The sequence below is a fragment of the Cervus elaphus genome, chromosome 9 (assembly GCF_910594005.1).
Source record: "Cervus elaphus chromosome 9, mCerEla1.1, whole genome shotgun sequence".
Taxonomy (NCBI): Eukaryota; Metazoa; Chordata; class Mammalia; order Artiodactyla; family Cervidae; genus Cervus; species Cervus elaphus.
In genome coordinates this window covers 61,991,770-62,005,682 of record NC_057823.1, presented here as the reverse complement: position 1 = coordinate 62,005,682, position 13,913 = coordinate 61,991,770, and the positions used below count along the sequence as shown (strand labels likewise).

The window sequence follows — 13,913 nt, the reverse complement described above, 5'->3', positions numbered from 1 at the left end:
CTGCTGACTCAAAACAACAGAATGATTTATTTGGAACTAAAATAGCACCCAAACAGGTAATCCTTCAATTACTGAGGCTGAAAGTTACCACAAACAACACCTCATTTTAGGAGAAGGCTGAAATTGTAGCCAATACCTAGAACTTCCATTTCTACATTAAAAAAACCCAACTTTTGCCTTCTTAACCTAATAAATTTAAATCTTAAGATTTTCAACTGAAATCACATCTGAAAAGGCTATAACCACTGGCAATATTTTAGTACATTTTGCAGGATAGTGTCAATGTTGGAATAGTGATTACACCAGGAAGGAAACAAGTGAGGAGACACACCGGAGACACACCAAATATACACATAAAATAACAGACTTTCCAGTTGAAAGGGCTTCTAAAAGTTATTTAGACTAAAGAGTCCCATAGTACAGCATTTCAAAAGCTTATAAAAGTTTTAAAAAGGGGGTGGGGTGAGGCAGACATAAAGTGTGAACATTTAGTTTTGCCAAACAAGGATATTAACAAAACAACCATCTACCATCAGGACCATTTTATAAAAGGGCACTTTAACAACACATACATAAGAAGATAAAATCTCAGCAGCATAACTTGAAATAAATGAAAAAATGCATTATCCTGTTCTTTTCTAGGTATCTCATGGAAAACTTTGTTAGACTTGCCCCTGTCCACACAGAGACCTCTGCGAATCCCTAATCTAGTCTACCTCACGTATATCCTTATTCCCCAACCCCCAGCTGAGCATTTGTGTCCTCACTAGAGGGGAAAAAAAAAAAATCTCTTTAAATGTATACCCCACCCCTTATACAGAGAACTCTTCAAGCTGAGAAACCCATTAAATTTTGGATGGCTGTGGTTTAAAAAAATCAGCAGAATAATAGCTATCTTTGGAAACTTGAAAAATTCAAGATGCTTAAACTTGACTTTAAAACAAACACCGGAATCCTGACAGCAGAGAATTTTAAGTAGGCCAGACACACTTAGAATCACCAAAGGAAGCTGTCCAACAGTGCTGATTTGGGAGTCAGGTGGCTTGGGTTGTGTTAGTGCGAAAACTTCACGTTAAATCTGTCTTTTCTCCATTATCAAATTGAAGACATTTAGGTCAGAGCTTTATGAATACAAATATTTAAGCCAGAAATAAAGTACCATGTAGGAATTCCACTTAAGATATCTTCCAGGATGAACTCCATTACTACTTGATCAGCTATCGAGGCTGCAACTAAGTCTACATTTTTGTCAGTTTTTACAAAATTATCTTATTTGGGATAACATAGGGATAAGACCCTATGTTTTTGGGTCAAGACTGCAGTTTTCAACAAGACCAAGATACGATTTTTCAACGTTTCTTTGTCGGGGTGGGGTTTGGGGGGTTGCGAAGAGAATAACCTTTGTATTTGCAAGTTTTTTCACGGCTCTAAATCTTAATTTCTATTGACTATACACTGGCCACTAACATTACTCGGATTTTTTTTTCCCCCTTTGTGTATCAAGTATCAGTGGGTAAACAACACAAAGACTTAGAGGGGCAGGGTTAATTCCTGCTTTCCCTCTTTCCCTCTCTGTTAAAATAGGGAATCCAACACTCCCTAAAGCGCAGAATTCTAGTAAGACTCCTCAGCTAGACTGCTAAAACACCGAGCCCTGAACTAATCCAGCCCGTACAGGCCTGCTTCTCTTTCTTTCCACCAGAGGCGACAGCCTCTTTCACAAGAGATACTGAACTGGAATGGGCCGGTTGGGGGAGTAGCCCCGGTAAAGATCAAAAGGTTAAAAACCGCCTCAAACAAAGAGCAAAGGTCAATACCCAACTCTTAAGGCCTGACGCACCATCTTCCAAGAAAAATGAAGGTGACTCCTCCCTAATACGCTCTCTAGGCCTGGGGCCGCGAGGCCTTTCAGAAACCAGGCGGGTCTGAGGTGACTAACAGGTAGTTCACACTGCCACAGTCGACGACCGGAAGTGGAAATGCGCTCGGGGCGGGGATGAGAAGAGGCCACGGCACGCTTGCGCAGTCAGCAGGGTTGCAGCACGCGTGCGCAATTGGGCGGTGACGGAGTGACGTTCAGAGCGTGGGCCGCGACTCTCACGGATCCGGTTCCGCCCTCCCTCTTGCTGTCGACCCTCCGGGGCTAGCGCTCGCGATCCCTTTCCCACAGTGCTCTGCGCTGTGAAGAAGCGGCTCCCGGCGACTGGGGGCATTTTGTGTTGGTTGGAGCCGGAGCAACAAGATGGCGGCGTCGGCGGAGTGACAGGGGTCCCTCCGGGCGGGAGCCGGCGGCAGTGGTGGCAGCGGTATCGCCGCCCTAGCTTCACCGCTCTTCTTTTCCAGCCCGCGACGTCGCCGGGAAAGCGAGGCAGCGGCGGCCGCCAGAAACAAGTGGCTCAGCCTGATAACCGCGACTCCTTCAACAATCTGCGGCCCGGCCAAAAAACCTGACAGCAGCGGTGATCAGGTTCCCCTTGGCCGATTCTTGGCCCTGTAACGCCGAAGAAGAGCCATCGTTTTCTGTTTCCTGCCGCTCTCCACAGCCTTGTTCCGTGCTCGAGCCCTAGAGGCCTCCATCCTCCCTTTAGAGGTGTCGGGGCTTAGCCCCAGCCTCCATCTTCGTCTCTCAGGATGGCGAGCAGCAGCGGCTCCAAGGCCGAATTCATTGTCGGAGGGAAATATAAACTGGTACGGAAGATCGGGTCTGGCTCCTTCGGGGACATTTATTTGGCGATCAACATCACCAACGGCGAGGTAACCACCTGGGGTGGGGTTCACGACTACGCTGCGCCTGTCCTCATTCCCCCGCCCCGCGAACTGCTTGGGCCTTTTCCCACCGCACTCACGCACTGGGAAGTCCAAAGGGAGCCAGTTTTCCTGTCTTAGGAACCTCCCCCGCTCTCTTTCCCTAAAAGGAAAGAACCCGAGAGAAAGGTTGGGTGTACTAGGAAGTTCCCTAGCTTGTTAAAAATACACCTTAATCGAACTTTTAAAAAACCGTTGTTTAAGGTGAGAATGGCAAAATCCTATTTCTGGGATCCCCTCGTTTTCTTCCTATGTTTTTAGTTTACTGGGGTTCTTTTTCCCATTAGGCCAGCTACCGGTCGCCTGGTTCCCTCATAACCCTCATTACGTTTTCTGGATGAATCATTTTCTTATACTTTAGAGGACGTGCCTCTTTCGTCACTGCTCCCTGAAGAGGGCTTTGAGGCTGGTTGCCTCGTTTTATAATTACAGAGATTTTTCTCTTCCCAGCCTCTCGCCACCTTCTAGTCGAGAGTTGGAGATGTGCTCCTGTTTCCCCCTCTTTTCCCAAGTGACATTGAATCCATAAGGATGTTGATGCCATCATCCCCTCTTTCCCCTGCAGGAGGTGGCAGTGAAGCTAGAATCCCAGAAGGCCAGGCATCCCCAGTTGCTGTACGAGAGCAAACTCTATAAGATTCTTCAAGGTGGGGTTGGCATCCCCCACATACGGTAAGAATCCTTGAGCAAACAGGCGATCTTCTGAGGGAAATACGGAATGGGAGAATGTGTAAGAGGCAGGCAGTGGGACCAGCTGAATCCGGCTCTTGGCATTTGAGTTACCTGGGTTTCCGGTGAAGCGTAAGTCACCACAATCACGGTAAATTTTAGTTTGCCAACTTAGTTTAGGATTTCAGTTTGTTAACACTCTGCTCCGTTTAGCTTCCGTCATTCTTCCCGAGGCTTTCATTTGCAGTGGAAAGTATGCGGGTCATCTTTGATCCCAACGCGGAAGGGTTGCCTGCTGCTTTCTTTCACCTCAGCTGTTACTTAGGTTTGTCCAGCGAAGTGGATTTGAGGGTGCCGAAGTGACCGGGCTGGGCCAGTTCGGGTTGCTATTGGAGCTGGCTTGGGAAATGGCTGCTCTTTTGTTGTGTTTTTGTTCCAACATGTCTTCCTCCTCCGCTTAGAAAATGGCGGAACGACGTGACTCAACCACATATTCCTGCCCTTTTCACTGCTTGGGTTCATAAGTTATGCTTCCTGGATTTCCTCTTTGGCAGCTCCAAGTTGAATAAACCTTTGAAAAGCCAAGAATAAAGCCGCAGGCAGTGGTGAGGTTCAAGGAAAGAGATGGCATAGTGACAGCCTGTTTGTGATCTCTGCAGTAGATGAGATGTGAAATTAAGTTTACTATGCAAAATCCTTCATAGTCTTTTCCAGAAGTGTTAATTAACTCTGTAAAAAATGGTAATGTTTGTTGCATTTCAGTCTGTGTACGAAATTTTGTTTGAAATGACAAAGGCAGTTTGAGCAACACTATGTTGAAATTGACTCAGTTGTATTAAAAGGAAGCTTAATCATGTAACCACAGTTTGACAAGTAACTTTAACCTGTTGAGTTACTTGGTCAGTAACTCCTCACATCTGGGAAATTGTGGCTTTTTTTTGAAGGTGGGATATTGGTGAAGGCAAATAGTAACCAGGATAGATGATGACCAGATGAAGACATTGGGTCCTTTTAAATTAATAAAGGATTTTTGAGTAGTTCGACTTTTAAGATTAAAGAATATCTTCCTAGGGTAGAGACTAAAACACAGTTTAAGATCCAGCCCTTTTCCAACAATTATTTAATAATAACATTTGCAAAAAGATCCAGATATAGTGGAGAATTAACTGGAATGGTATTTACCATAGCCTCTTTTACTATCCTAGCTTTTATTCCTCAAATCTTGAATTAACTGGGTTATATACATTAATTCTGATGTGAAAACAACCAGAGAGACATTATTCTTAAAAAAATATTGAATGGTCATAAACATTTTTAATGGAGAAATTGAATGATACAATTTCCTATTGGTTGGAAGTCAGAATAAATTGTTAGGAAGAAAATACCAGGTTTATCTTACGAGATAAAGATTAATGTGAAATCTGAGATGATCAGATTTGAGATTTTTAATGGTTCTCCATTAAAAAAAACCCTGCTGTGGAAAAATGAAAAACCTTGATTAAAATGCTATCTTTTTTTGTCACAGAATAAAAAAAATTGTGTTAGCCTTAGAATTTTAAATTTCTCTCCTTTGGCTTATATTTTCATTTCTCCACCCTGGCTCTTGCTGATTTACTTCCCATTACTAGTTTTTCTTAGAATTAAATGGAAATGCAATCATACAGTATGAGGTCATTTGTGTCTGGCTTCTCTAACCTAATGCATTTGAGATTGGGAGGTTTTATAAATTTCACAAGTCAGGTTGAATTTAATGTAAAATCATTTTCACAAAAGCAGTAAGTATCTGGCATTTTCAGTGCTAGCTCCAAATTAAGTACTCACAGTTTTATTTGGTAGCTTTTATTTAAGAACAGCACTTAGGAAGACCAGTGAGGGCAGTAGTTAATATGCTGATTACCCACATAAATAAATGAAATTGACCTGTGAGCAAAATTCTGAGAAGTTGAGAGCAGAGGGAGTTGTGGAGTTACAAACTGGGTGGAGCTAAAGAGATTAACCTGACTTTCAAGCTAAGACTTCTTGGGAGAGGAGATGGGATTTCAGGATCTGAGTGACTCTAAGGAAGAAAGCTTGGTGAACTGGTCAGGGAGGCTGTCCAAGAGTGAAGTCTGGCTACTGGGAGTAGTTTCTAAAGCAGAATGTAGTTACTGAATGAGAGTGAGGAAAGAGTGAACTTGTTTTAAGAGTGGTATAGTCCAGGTACATAGAAACAAAAAGTGGATCATTGGTTTTAAAGTATGAGAGAGAACTGTTTGTCCACTGAAGTGGGAAGGATAAGAAAGACTTAATGCATAAGGTTTCTTTTGGGTGGCAGCAACATCTGCTCTGCTTAGTTTGTTCCCCACTATTTCCACATTAACTGTATGCGTGTGTGTTTGTGTTTAGTTGCTCAGTCATGTCCGACTCTGTCGGCCCCATGGACTCCTCTGTCCATGGAATTTTCTAGAGAGGAATACTGGAGCGAGTTGCCATTTCCTGCTCTAGGGGATCTTCCTGACTCAGGGATTGAACCCTCTCTCTTGCATCTCCTGCGTTGGCAGGCGGATTCTTTACCACTACCTGGGAAGCCCAATAAATACACTCAATAAATATTTACTTGGGAAATACTAAATTAAATTGTCTGCTTAGCTAAATTAAATAAGGCAGTCTGTTCCCCATTGTATTAGAAATTTAGCACCAAAATTTTTAGACTTCACTAATATCTTCCTCCTCCCCCGATCAACCCTCACCCTGAAAATTGTCTTAAGATTCTATGGGATATTCTAAAACAAAGGCTGAAAATTACCAGGCCTGTATGTTATAACCTATCTGCTGTATCAAGTCCTTAGTTTGTAAGGACCCTATTAAGGGATCTGTTGTGCAGAAACACAGCATCCATTGAGTATAAAGAGCAAGAGGGGGAGGATGGTATTCAGTCTCTAGATATTTTTAAGAAACTAAAAGCCTTTGGGTCTTGTGAATTGACCTCTGGGAGTTCATTTTAAGTTACTGTGTTTCTGTTACAACCCTCCTTTTTTTGTGCTACTTTGAACTGAATTCAGTTGTTCTCTAAATCTGCCATGTGGTATTGACTGAGTGATCTGGGGTCAGTCAGTCCCTTAATCTTTCTGGGCATGTCAGTTTCCTCTTTTTTGAAATAAGAGGATTTTACCAAGTTGATAATTTTCTAATTTTGTTGGGGTAGAAGTATCCTGGACAGAAAAGTTTAGAATTTCCTACTCATCTGTTGGAAAAAGTTTTGCACACGGAGCTTTTTGGTAGGGTTTGTTTTGTCTTTAGCATTTATTTTATTTTTTTGACTGTGCTGGGTCTTCATTAATTGCTGTACGTAGGCCTTCAGTTGGAGTGAGCAGGGGCTACTCTAGTTGCGTTGCACAGGCGTCTCACTTCAATGTCTTTTATTGCGGCGCACTGGGCTCTAAGCACGTAGGCTTCAGCATTTGCCACATGCAGGCTTAGTTGCTTCAAGACATGTGGGATCTTCCCGGACCAGGGATGGAACTTGTGTCCCCTGCACTGGCAGGAGGATTCTGTGCCACTGAGCTACCAGGAAAACCCAGGTAGGGTTTTGTTTAAACAAGTTCCCCTACTTAAATAAGTCACTGGCCTAGTTGATGTTAGGACTTGTGGCTATGAAATTTTAAGATTTATTTTCAGATGATGGTAGCTAGAAAGCATTTCATCACAGTTTGGTGTTTGGTCTAGATCTTACCTTTGAATGATATTTTAGTAGTGAGATACTACTCAGGACCTTAAAAATACTATCTGCATCAGGTAAACCATGGGTTAGTATTTAGGAGGAAGTGAATTAATGGGGTACACTTTTATAGAAAATATGATGAAGATGGGCAAGGGCATAGGATAATTTTGGTTGTCTTGGTTGTTTTTTTTAACCCACCGCCCCCCCCTTTTTTTTGCCCTCTCTGAATGTCAGAGGTCCTGGGAGATATTTGTAAAGTATTAGTTAATTCTTACTGTTCAGTGTTAAAAGCAACTTAAATTTTAATCTTAACTTTTTGGCACTGAGCATATATCCTGTAAATAAATTCTAATATTGTTACCAGAGAACAAAGATGACATCTACACTGGGTATTTCTTTATTAGAGAGAGAATGTTAGAGATCACCAGATACATGAGAAATGTGATTTTAATTGGTAGAGTAACTAAAACCATAGAGTAACTGTGATATACTAAATCTGTGATATACTAAAGGTACTTATATTGGCTTATGCTGGATTTCTAGTAATGGAATAATGGAATGATGCTTAGATAGCATTTGGAGCTGGGTGAAACTTGAGAGATAATAGCCACACTCGATGGTACAGATTAGACTATTGAGTCTTCTAAAGTACTTCTTACTAGATGTCTCCTAACTTCCAGTTTTCTTGTGAGCAGTTTTCACCTTTATGTCAAGATCAAATTATGTCTGCTTACATACCCCACACCTTTTCACTTGATGCTGTAGACCCATATTATGCCTCCTTCCTTTATGGTATTTGGTCTCATACAGAAAAACTGATAAATGTAAGTAACCTATTGTTTGCACTGTTACTTAATTGTGAAAGTGTTATGTTGCACACCAGGCTCCTCTGTCCATGGGATTCACTAGGCAAGAATATTGGAGTGGGTTGCCATTCTCTTATCCAGGGGAGAATGACCCAGGGATAGAACCCTGGTCTCCTGCATTGCAGGCAAATTCTTTACTGTGTGAGCCACCAGGAAGTCCATTAGGTCCTTAAAATTCTTATAATCCTTTCTCTCCCTTTTGAGTCCATGGGTTGCTAGATGAGAACTTTTGTGGATGTTATTGATTTGTATCTTAAAGTGGAGTGATACTTGTAAACATTTGTATAGTCCATAGATTTTACCGCCTTGGCTTTAGCCATTTTCTAGAGCTAGGTCATTTTGTTTCTGAGTATACTTAATCTGTGGGGCTTCCCTGCTGAATCTGCCTGCGAATGCCAGAGATATGGGTTTGATCCCTGGGTCAGGAAGATCTCCTGGCGAAGAAAATGACAACCCACTCCAGTATTCTTGCCTGGGAAATCCCATGGACAGAGGAGCCTGGTGGGCTATGGTTCATGGAGTTGCAAAGATTTGGACATGACTCAGTGACTAGAGTCACTATCTAATATCTAATACTTAATATCTATCTAAGATACCTAAGATACGATTTGCTAAGGTTTTCTCATTATCTGTCCTGTTTAGGAGAAACTTCAATGTCAAGAAGTCTGTATAAGAGAATTTGAAGCAAATGTTAACTCATTTAATCTTTTTAACTTATTCCATTTTATTTTTTTAAATATAATTTTTGTGTTTATTTTTGGCTGTGCTGGGTCTTTGTTGCTGTGCAGGTAGGCTTTCCTCTAGCTGTGGAGAGTTGGGAATTACGCTGCAGTTGCGGCGTGCAGGCTTCTGGTTGCGGAGCACCGCCTCTGGGCGGGCGGGTTCAGGCTTAGAGCGTGTGGGCTCTTCCCGGATCAGGGCTGAAACTCCTGCATTGGTCTCTTGCTTTGGTAGGTGGATTCTTTACCCACTGAGCTACCAGGGAAGCTGTATTCCATTTTATTCTTAAGATCAGTTCTTGAATTTTAACAGAAGTTTTTCTGAAGCTAAATGAGTACCTTAATAGCTTTCATAATATAAATGAATACCTAGTCTAAATGATGTTTTCTGTTACTATTTTATACAATACAAGTGGCTCTTGAAAATTGTGAAAAAACTAGTAATCACATAACATATACTGATCCATGAATGGAATCTTTTTAATGAGGCGTGGTTTTCATACAGTGTAGATAGATAGATAGATTAATGTATCATTGAATCAGTTTTGACAAATGCATGCACTGTAACCCACACTCCCTATTGACATAAAGAATATTTCCTTTTTTTTTTTTTTAAATACTGCTAATCCTTGGTAGGCGACATTTTGTGATAACATAGATTTTATGTATTTTTTAATTGACCTTTTGAATTATTGTAATGTTATTTTTCTGGATTTGATGTTGATTTGTCAGTATGTACGACTACAAGTTAGTAATATGTTTATCACCGTGATGTATACTAACCATCAGTGGGGTGTATTTAAGAGGGACTTCAGAAGTGCTGTAGAAAAATGCTTAGTTGGATGGTACATTTTGATCCTTATTTTTATATTTTATTTTTCTGATCCTCAATAAAAAGGGAAATGGAAAGAGCATTGTATTGAGAGTCAATACTTAGGTTCTGTCTGTGGTGTCATCTAGATTTGAACTTAAAATGAGTTCTATCATGAATGTCAGTTTTCCTTTATAAAAGGGATTTTGTAAGACTGTCTTGGTCTTAAGTTTTTTTAAATGCAGTGTATAAATTAGTGGCATCCATCCACGTGGGGAAAAAAAAAAGAACCAATATCCAGGCATTGCCCATGATCTCATTTAATCATTACAGGAATTCTGTAAGTTGAGTCAAATAGTTAATTTGCCTAAAGTCACACAGTTAATGTGATATTTGAATAGATTTTTACTGTCTCTTTCAACAGTATCAGTGGTTCCCAAACTGAGGTGCACATTGTAATCACTTAGAAAACTTTAAAAAAATATTGACACCTGGCTCCTAACCTCAGATATTTTGAATTAATTGATTTGAGGGTATGACTTCTAGTTTAATTTAGTTTTGGGGTTTTTTGGCTGCACCATGCAGCTTATGGAATCTTTATTACCCAGCCAGGGATTGAAACTGGGCCCCCTGGCAGTGGAAGCCCAGAATCCTAACCACTGGACCAAATCTAGTATTTCTTAAGTGAACAAATGGAAACATGGCTGTACTGGTTGATTTAGCTTTGAATCCTGATGTAGAGATACTGACATATCAAAATGCTAATGTCTGTTAATTTCACAGTAAAGGCTTGCTAATGTGGACCTTTGTCAGCTTCAGTATTTATCAGTGGTTTGTTGGCCTTTTGGAATTTCTTTTGGCTCAAACTTGCAATTTTTTCTACAGGAGAATTTTTTTTTTTTTTTTAAGAAAGAAAGATGGTGACAGTGACTAAGCATACATGGTATATATCACATGTTTCATTTGTGCCAGTGCTAAGTGTGCAACGACAGTGTTTGCAAATTAACCTGAAATTGAGGCTGTCCTATATTTCAGGTCCTCTGGAGGCTGCTCTGAGTGCTACTTACCTGTTACACTTTCTTACACTGCCAGACTATTCTATCTACATGTAAGGTGGCTTTTATGGTGAGGGGAGAATGAGATCTGATTTAAAACTGCCTTGTTTGTTGGAAAGTGGTAGCATGAAGTTTGTACATTTTGTTTCAAATTCCAAATTTTCAAAGTCTTTCAGTTGTACACTTTCCTGTTTTGCTTTTTTTTTGTTCTCTCAATTGAAATTATTCTTAGCACTAGGCTTCCCTGATGGTTCAGCAGGTAAAGAATCTCCCTTCCAATGCAGAAGATATAGGAGACTTGGGTTTGATCCCTGGGTCAGGAAGGTCCCCTGGAGAAGGAAATGCAGCCCACTCCAGTATTCTTGCCTGAAGAATTCCATGGACAGAGGAGTCTGGCGGGCTGCAATCCATAGGGTCACAAAGAGCAAGACCTGACTGAGCATCTGAGCACATATATCTACTTACTGGAAACCTAGTGTTTTCATTTTTTGAGCCTTCATAATATTAATACTTTGTATCCTTCTTAAGGAAGGGAGTGTTGTTGGCTTTTTCTCTGAAAATTAACGTTCTTTTCTTGGAGAGTGTCAGTGAACTTTACGGTACCTTCTAGAGAATAAGCAAACATTTCTTTTCTTTTATTCAACAAATACATGTATATGTGAGTACTTAACTGTTGTGCAGTTTCAGATAATGGGCACATTTCAATGAACAGATAATTTTTGTGAGGCCTACATTCTTTTTGAATATATACCATGTGCATGACATGTAGTTGTGACTTTGTCCCTTGCTGAAAGTTAGTCGCAGAGATATCTAGATTTCATACTGTGAGGACATAACCTTTCCTTAACATCAGACAGCATGCTGAGCTATCCAGAGATTGTCTTGATTGGAGAGGTCAGCAGAGACCTCATTATGTCTCCGTGTGAATCCTGCTTAGTCAACATTTCTCAAACATCAGCCATGCATAGTAATTACATTCAGAGCTTGTTTAAAATGTAAGGTTTTCTGCCTCACCCCTAGATTTGTTTGACCAGTACTGGACTGGGCCTTGTGAGTGTATTTTCATCAAATATATCAGATAATTCCTGCTAAAGACCAGAGAACCACACTTTGAGAAATACTGTGCTGAGGTTTTAACACTTCATTGTTTTGAGCTGTTGGGGGTAGTTAATGATTATTTTGCTGAGAGGGCTCTGACTGTTGTAGGAGATGGTATTGTCTTGTTATTTCATAACTGTTGGGCAACTGCTTTTTGTTATGAAAGTACTCCTTATATTTGTGTAGTGCTTTTATAATCTCGTAATTACTAGGAGACCTCTTGATAGATAAGTATATTAAGAATGTTTACCAGTGAGCAAAAATGGCTTAGACAGGCAAGAAAATGACAAAGGAAGAACTGGAACTTGTGTTTTTGACCATCGATGGATTCATTATTCTTTTCATTTTATTGCATATACTGAGAGTTTAGCTAGCTTTCCATTCTCAAGTCCAACTGCTGGTTTACTGAGCCACTTTTTATTTGTTTAGTCACCGGAGGGTATTTTTATAAGTACACGTTGCATAGTTCTATATTATTAGTTTAGAGTTACATAGAATTTAATTTATGAAAAGATATTCATGTGTTTATACATTACTTTTTTCTTTCATCTTAGATCATTCTAGTAGCTTGTGTTGGTTGCCTCTTCCATTTTCCCCTTTCCTATACTTGTGTTAACATTTCAAGCCCAGACTTTGTGTTCTCTTCCATTACTTCCCCTCCTAAAAGATTATATCAAACTTTGGAATCGTTTGTTTTTTGTGTGTGTTCATTTGCTAATGTAGAGAAATTTGAGTTGTTTTTAAAATCTATAATCTGTCTACTTAATGAAAGATTTACTAAGCAAATCAATGTAGTGTGTGTGTGGCAGGGCAATGTTTCATCCAGCCAAAATTATTTGTTCTCCTAGATCTTTATATGTAAAACTGTCTTAATACAAATGATTCCTATATTGCTAAAAGTACCTTAAAGAAAATGGTACACTATTTGGTCTCTAAATAGTGTACTGAGAGGTACTTTGATTTCCGGACTTACTTGCTTTAAGACTTTAATGTGTGTTTTCTCATACTTTCTCTTAAGGAGTGGAGGTAAGTCATTTTAGCCTTGAGAATTTGAAATTTAATTTAGGAAGAAGGAAAAGGGAACCTAATTTTGTTTTTTTGTTTTTATTTGGCTGCACCATGCATAATTCCTGACCAGGGATCCAACCCATGCACCCTGCATTGGAAGTGCAGAGTCCTAACCACTGGACTTTCAGGGAAATCTCTCTGGGGCCTAATTTTGATATTTTGAAAGTAGCATTGATGGTTATATCTTTGGACATGTTGAGTTTAAGGTGATAGGATATCTCAGGCTTAGCTTTTGTAAAATTAAGTTAGCAGAGATACAGACAGACCTAAACCTCAGCCAGGGAATTAGGACTGGTGTTTATTTAGATCTGAGCAAGATCAGTGTAGAAGTGATAGTAGCGAAAGGAAATTGAGAGGTAAGGACTGAATTCTTGGGTGGAAATGCAAAGGTAATCAAGGCAAGAGGAGAGTTGCGATAATGGGATGTTGCAGTCAATGGAAGCCAGTTTTAAGGGACAGGCAGAGGCCAGATTTTTGGAGTTTCTTATTGTATATGACACTTTGCCTTTTTGGTGTATGTAACGGGGGAGGGACGTTGTTTTCACAGCAGAGAAATGGCACCACGAAACTGTCGAGGAGTGACTAAAACTAGGGGCTGTAGAAAGGCATCTTTCAAAATTTAGCTCAGATGCCAACTTTTCTAAGAAGCCTTCCCTTTTATCTACTCTGAATAAATTACTTAACTCCTCTATATTTCATATTTACTTTATTGTTGCTTTTATATTGTACATGTCACCAGTTATTCTAGACCTTAAGATGCTTTTGGCATCCTTTTTGACAGTTCATGCACATAGCAGCTGCTTAATAAGTGTTGAGTGAGACTTGAAGAGCAGATTTTAGTAAAGGATTTTTAACAGTTTTGATGAGACTATGTATGTAAGCATCATCAACTTAAAGTGTGCAATTCATTGGTTTTTACTATATGTACAGAGTTGTGCTGCCATCCATCACCATAATCCAATTAAAGAATACTTTAATCCCCTCCTGTCCCCAAAAAACCTTGAACATTTTAGTGGTTACTCTCCATATCCTACTAGGCCTTAGATAGCCACTTGTCTACTTTCTATTTGTTTGCTTATTTAAAAAGATTGGTATTGTGAAAACTACAGATGTACTGTCCCA

At 40.0% G+C, this 13,913-nt stretch overlaps 1 protein-coding gene across 10 annotated transcripts in view; it reads left to right on the top strand.

Moving 5' to 3' along the window:
* The first annotated feature begins 2,054 nt into the window (after window positions 1-2,054).
* The window catches only part of CSNK1A1 (casein kinase 1 alpha 1), a 47,351-nt gene continuing 35,492 nt past the window's right edge, over window positions 2,055-13,913 (top strand). For all 10 annotated transcript variants that reach the window (XR_006342762.1, XR_006342761.1, XR_006342760.1 and 7 more), the window contains exons 1-2: window positions 2,055-2,754; window positions 3,371-3,477. Coding sequence is in view for 6 of the 10 variants with exons in the window: in XM_043913247.1 (XP_043769182.1) it covers window positions 2,632-2,754; window positions 3,371-3,477 (230 nt within the window). In the remaining 4 variants the exon portion in view is untranslated. The remainder of the gene's footprint in view (window positions 2,755-3,370; window positions 3,478-13,913) is intronic.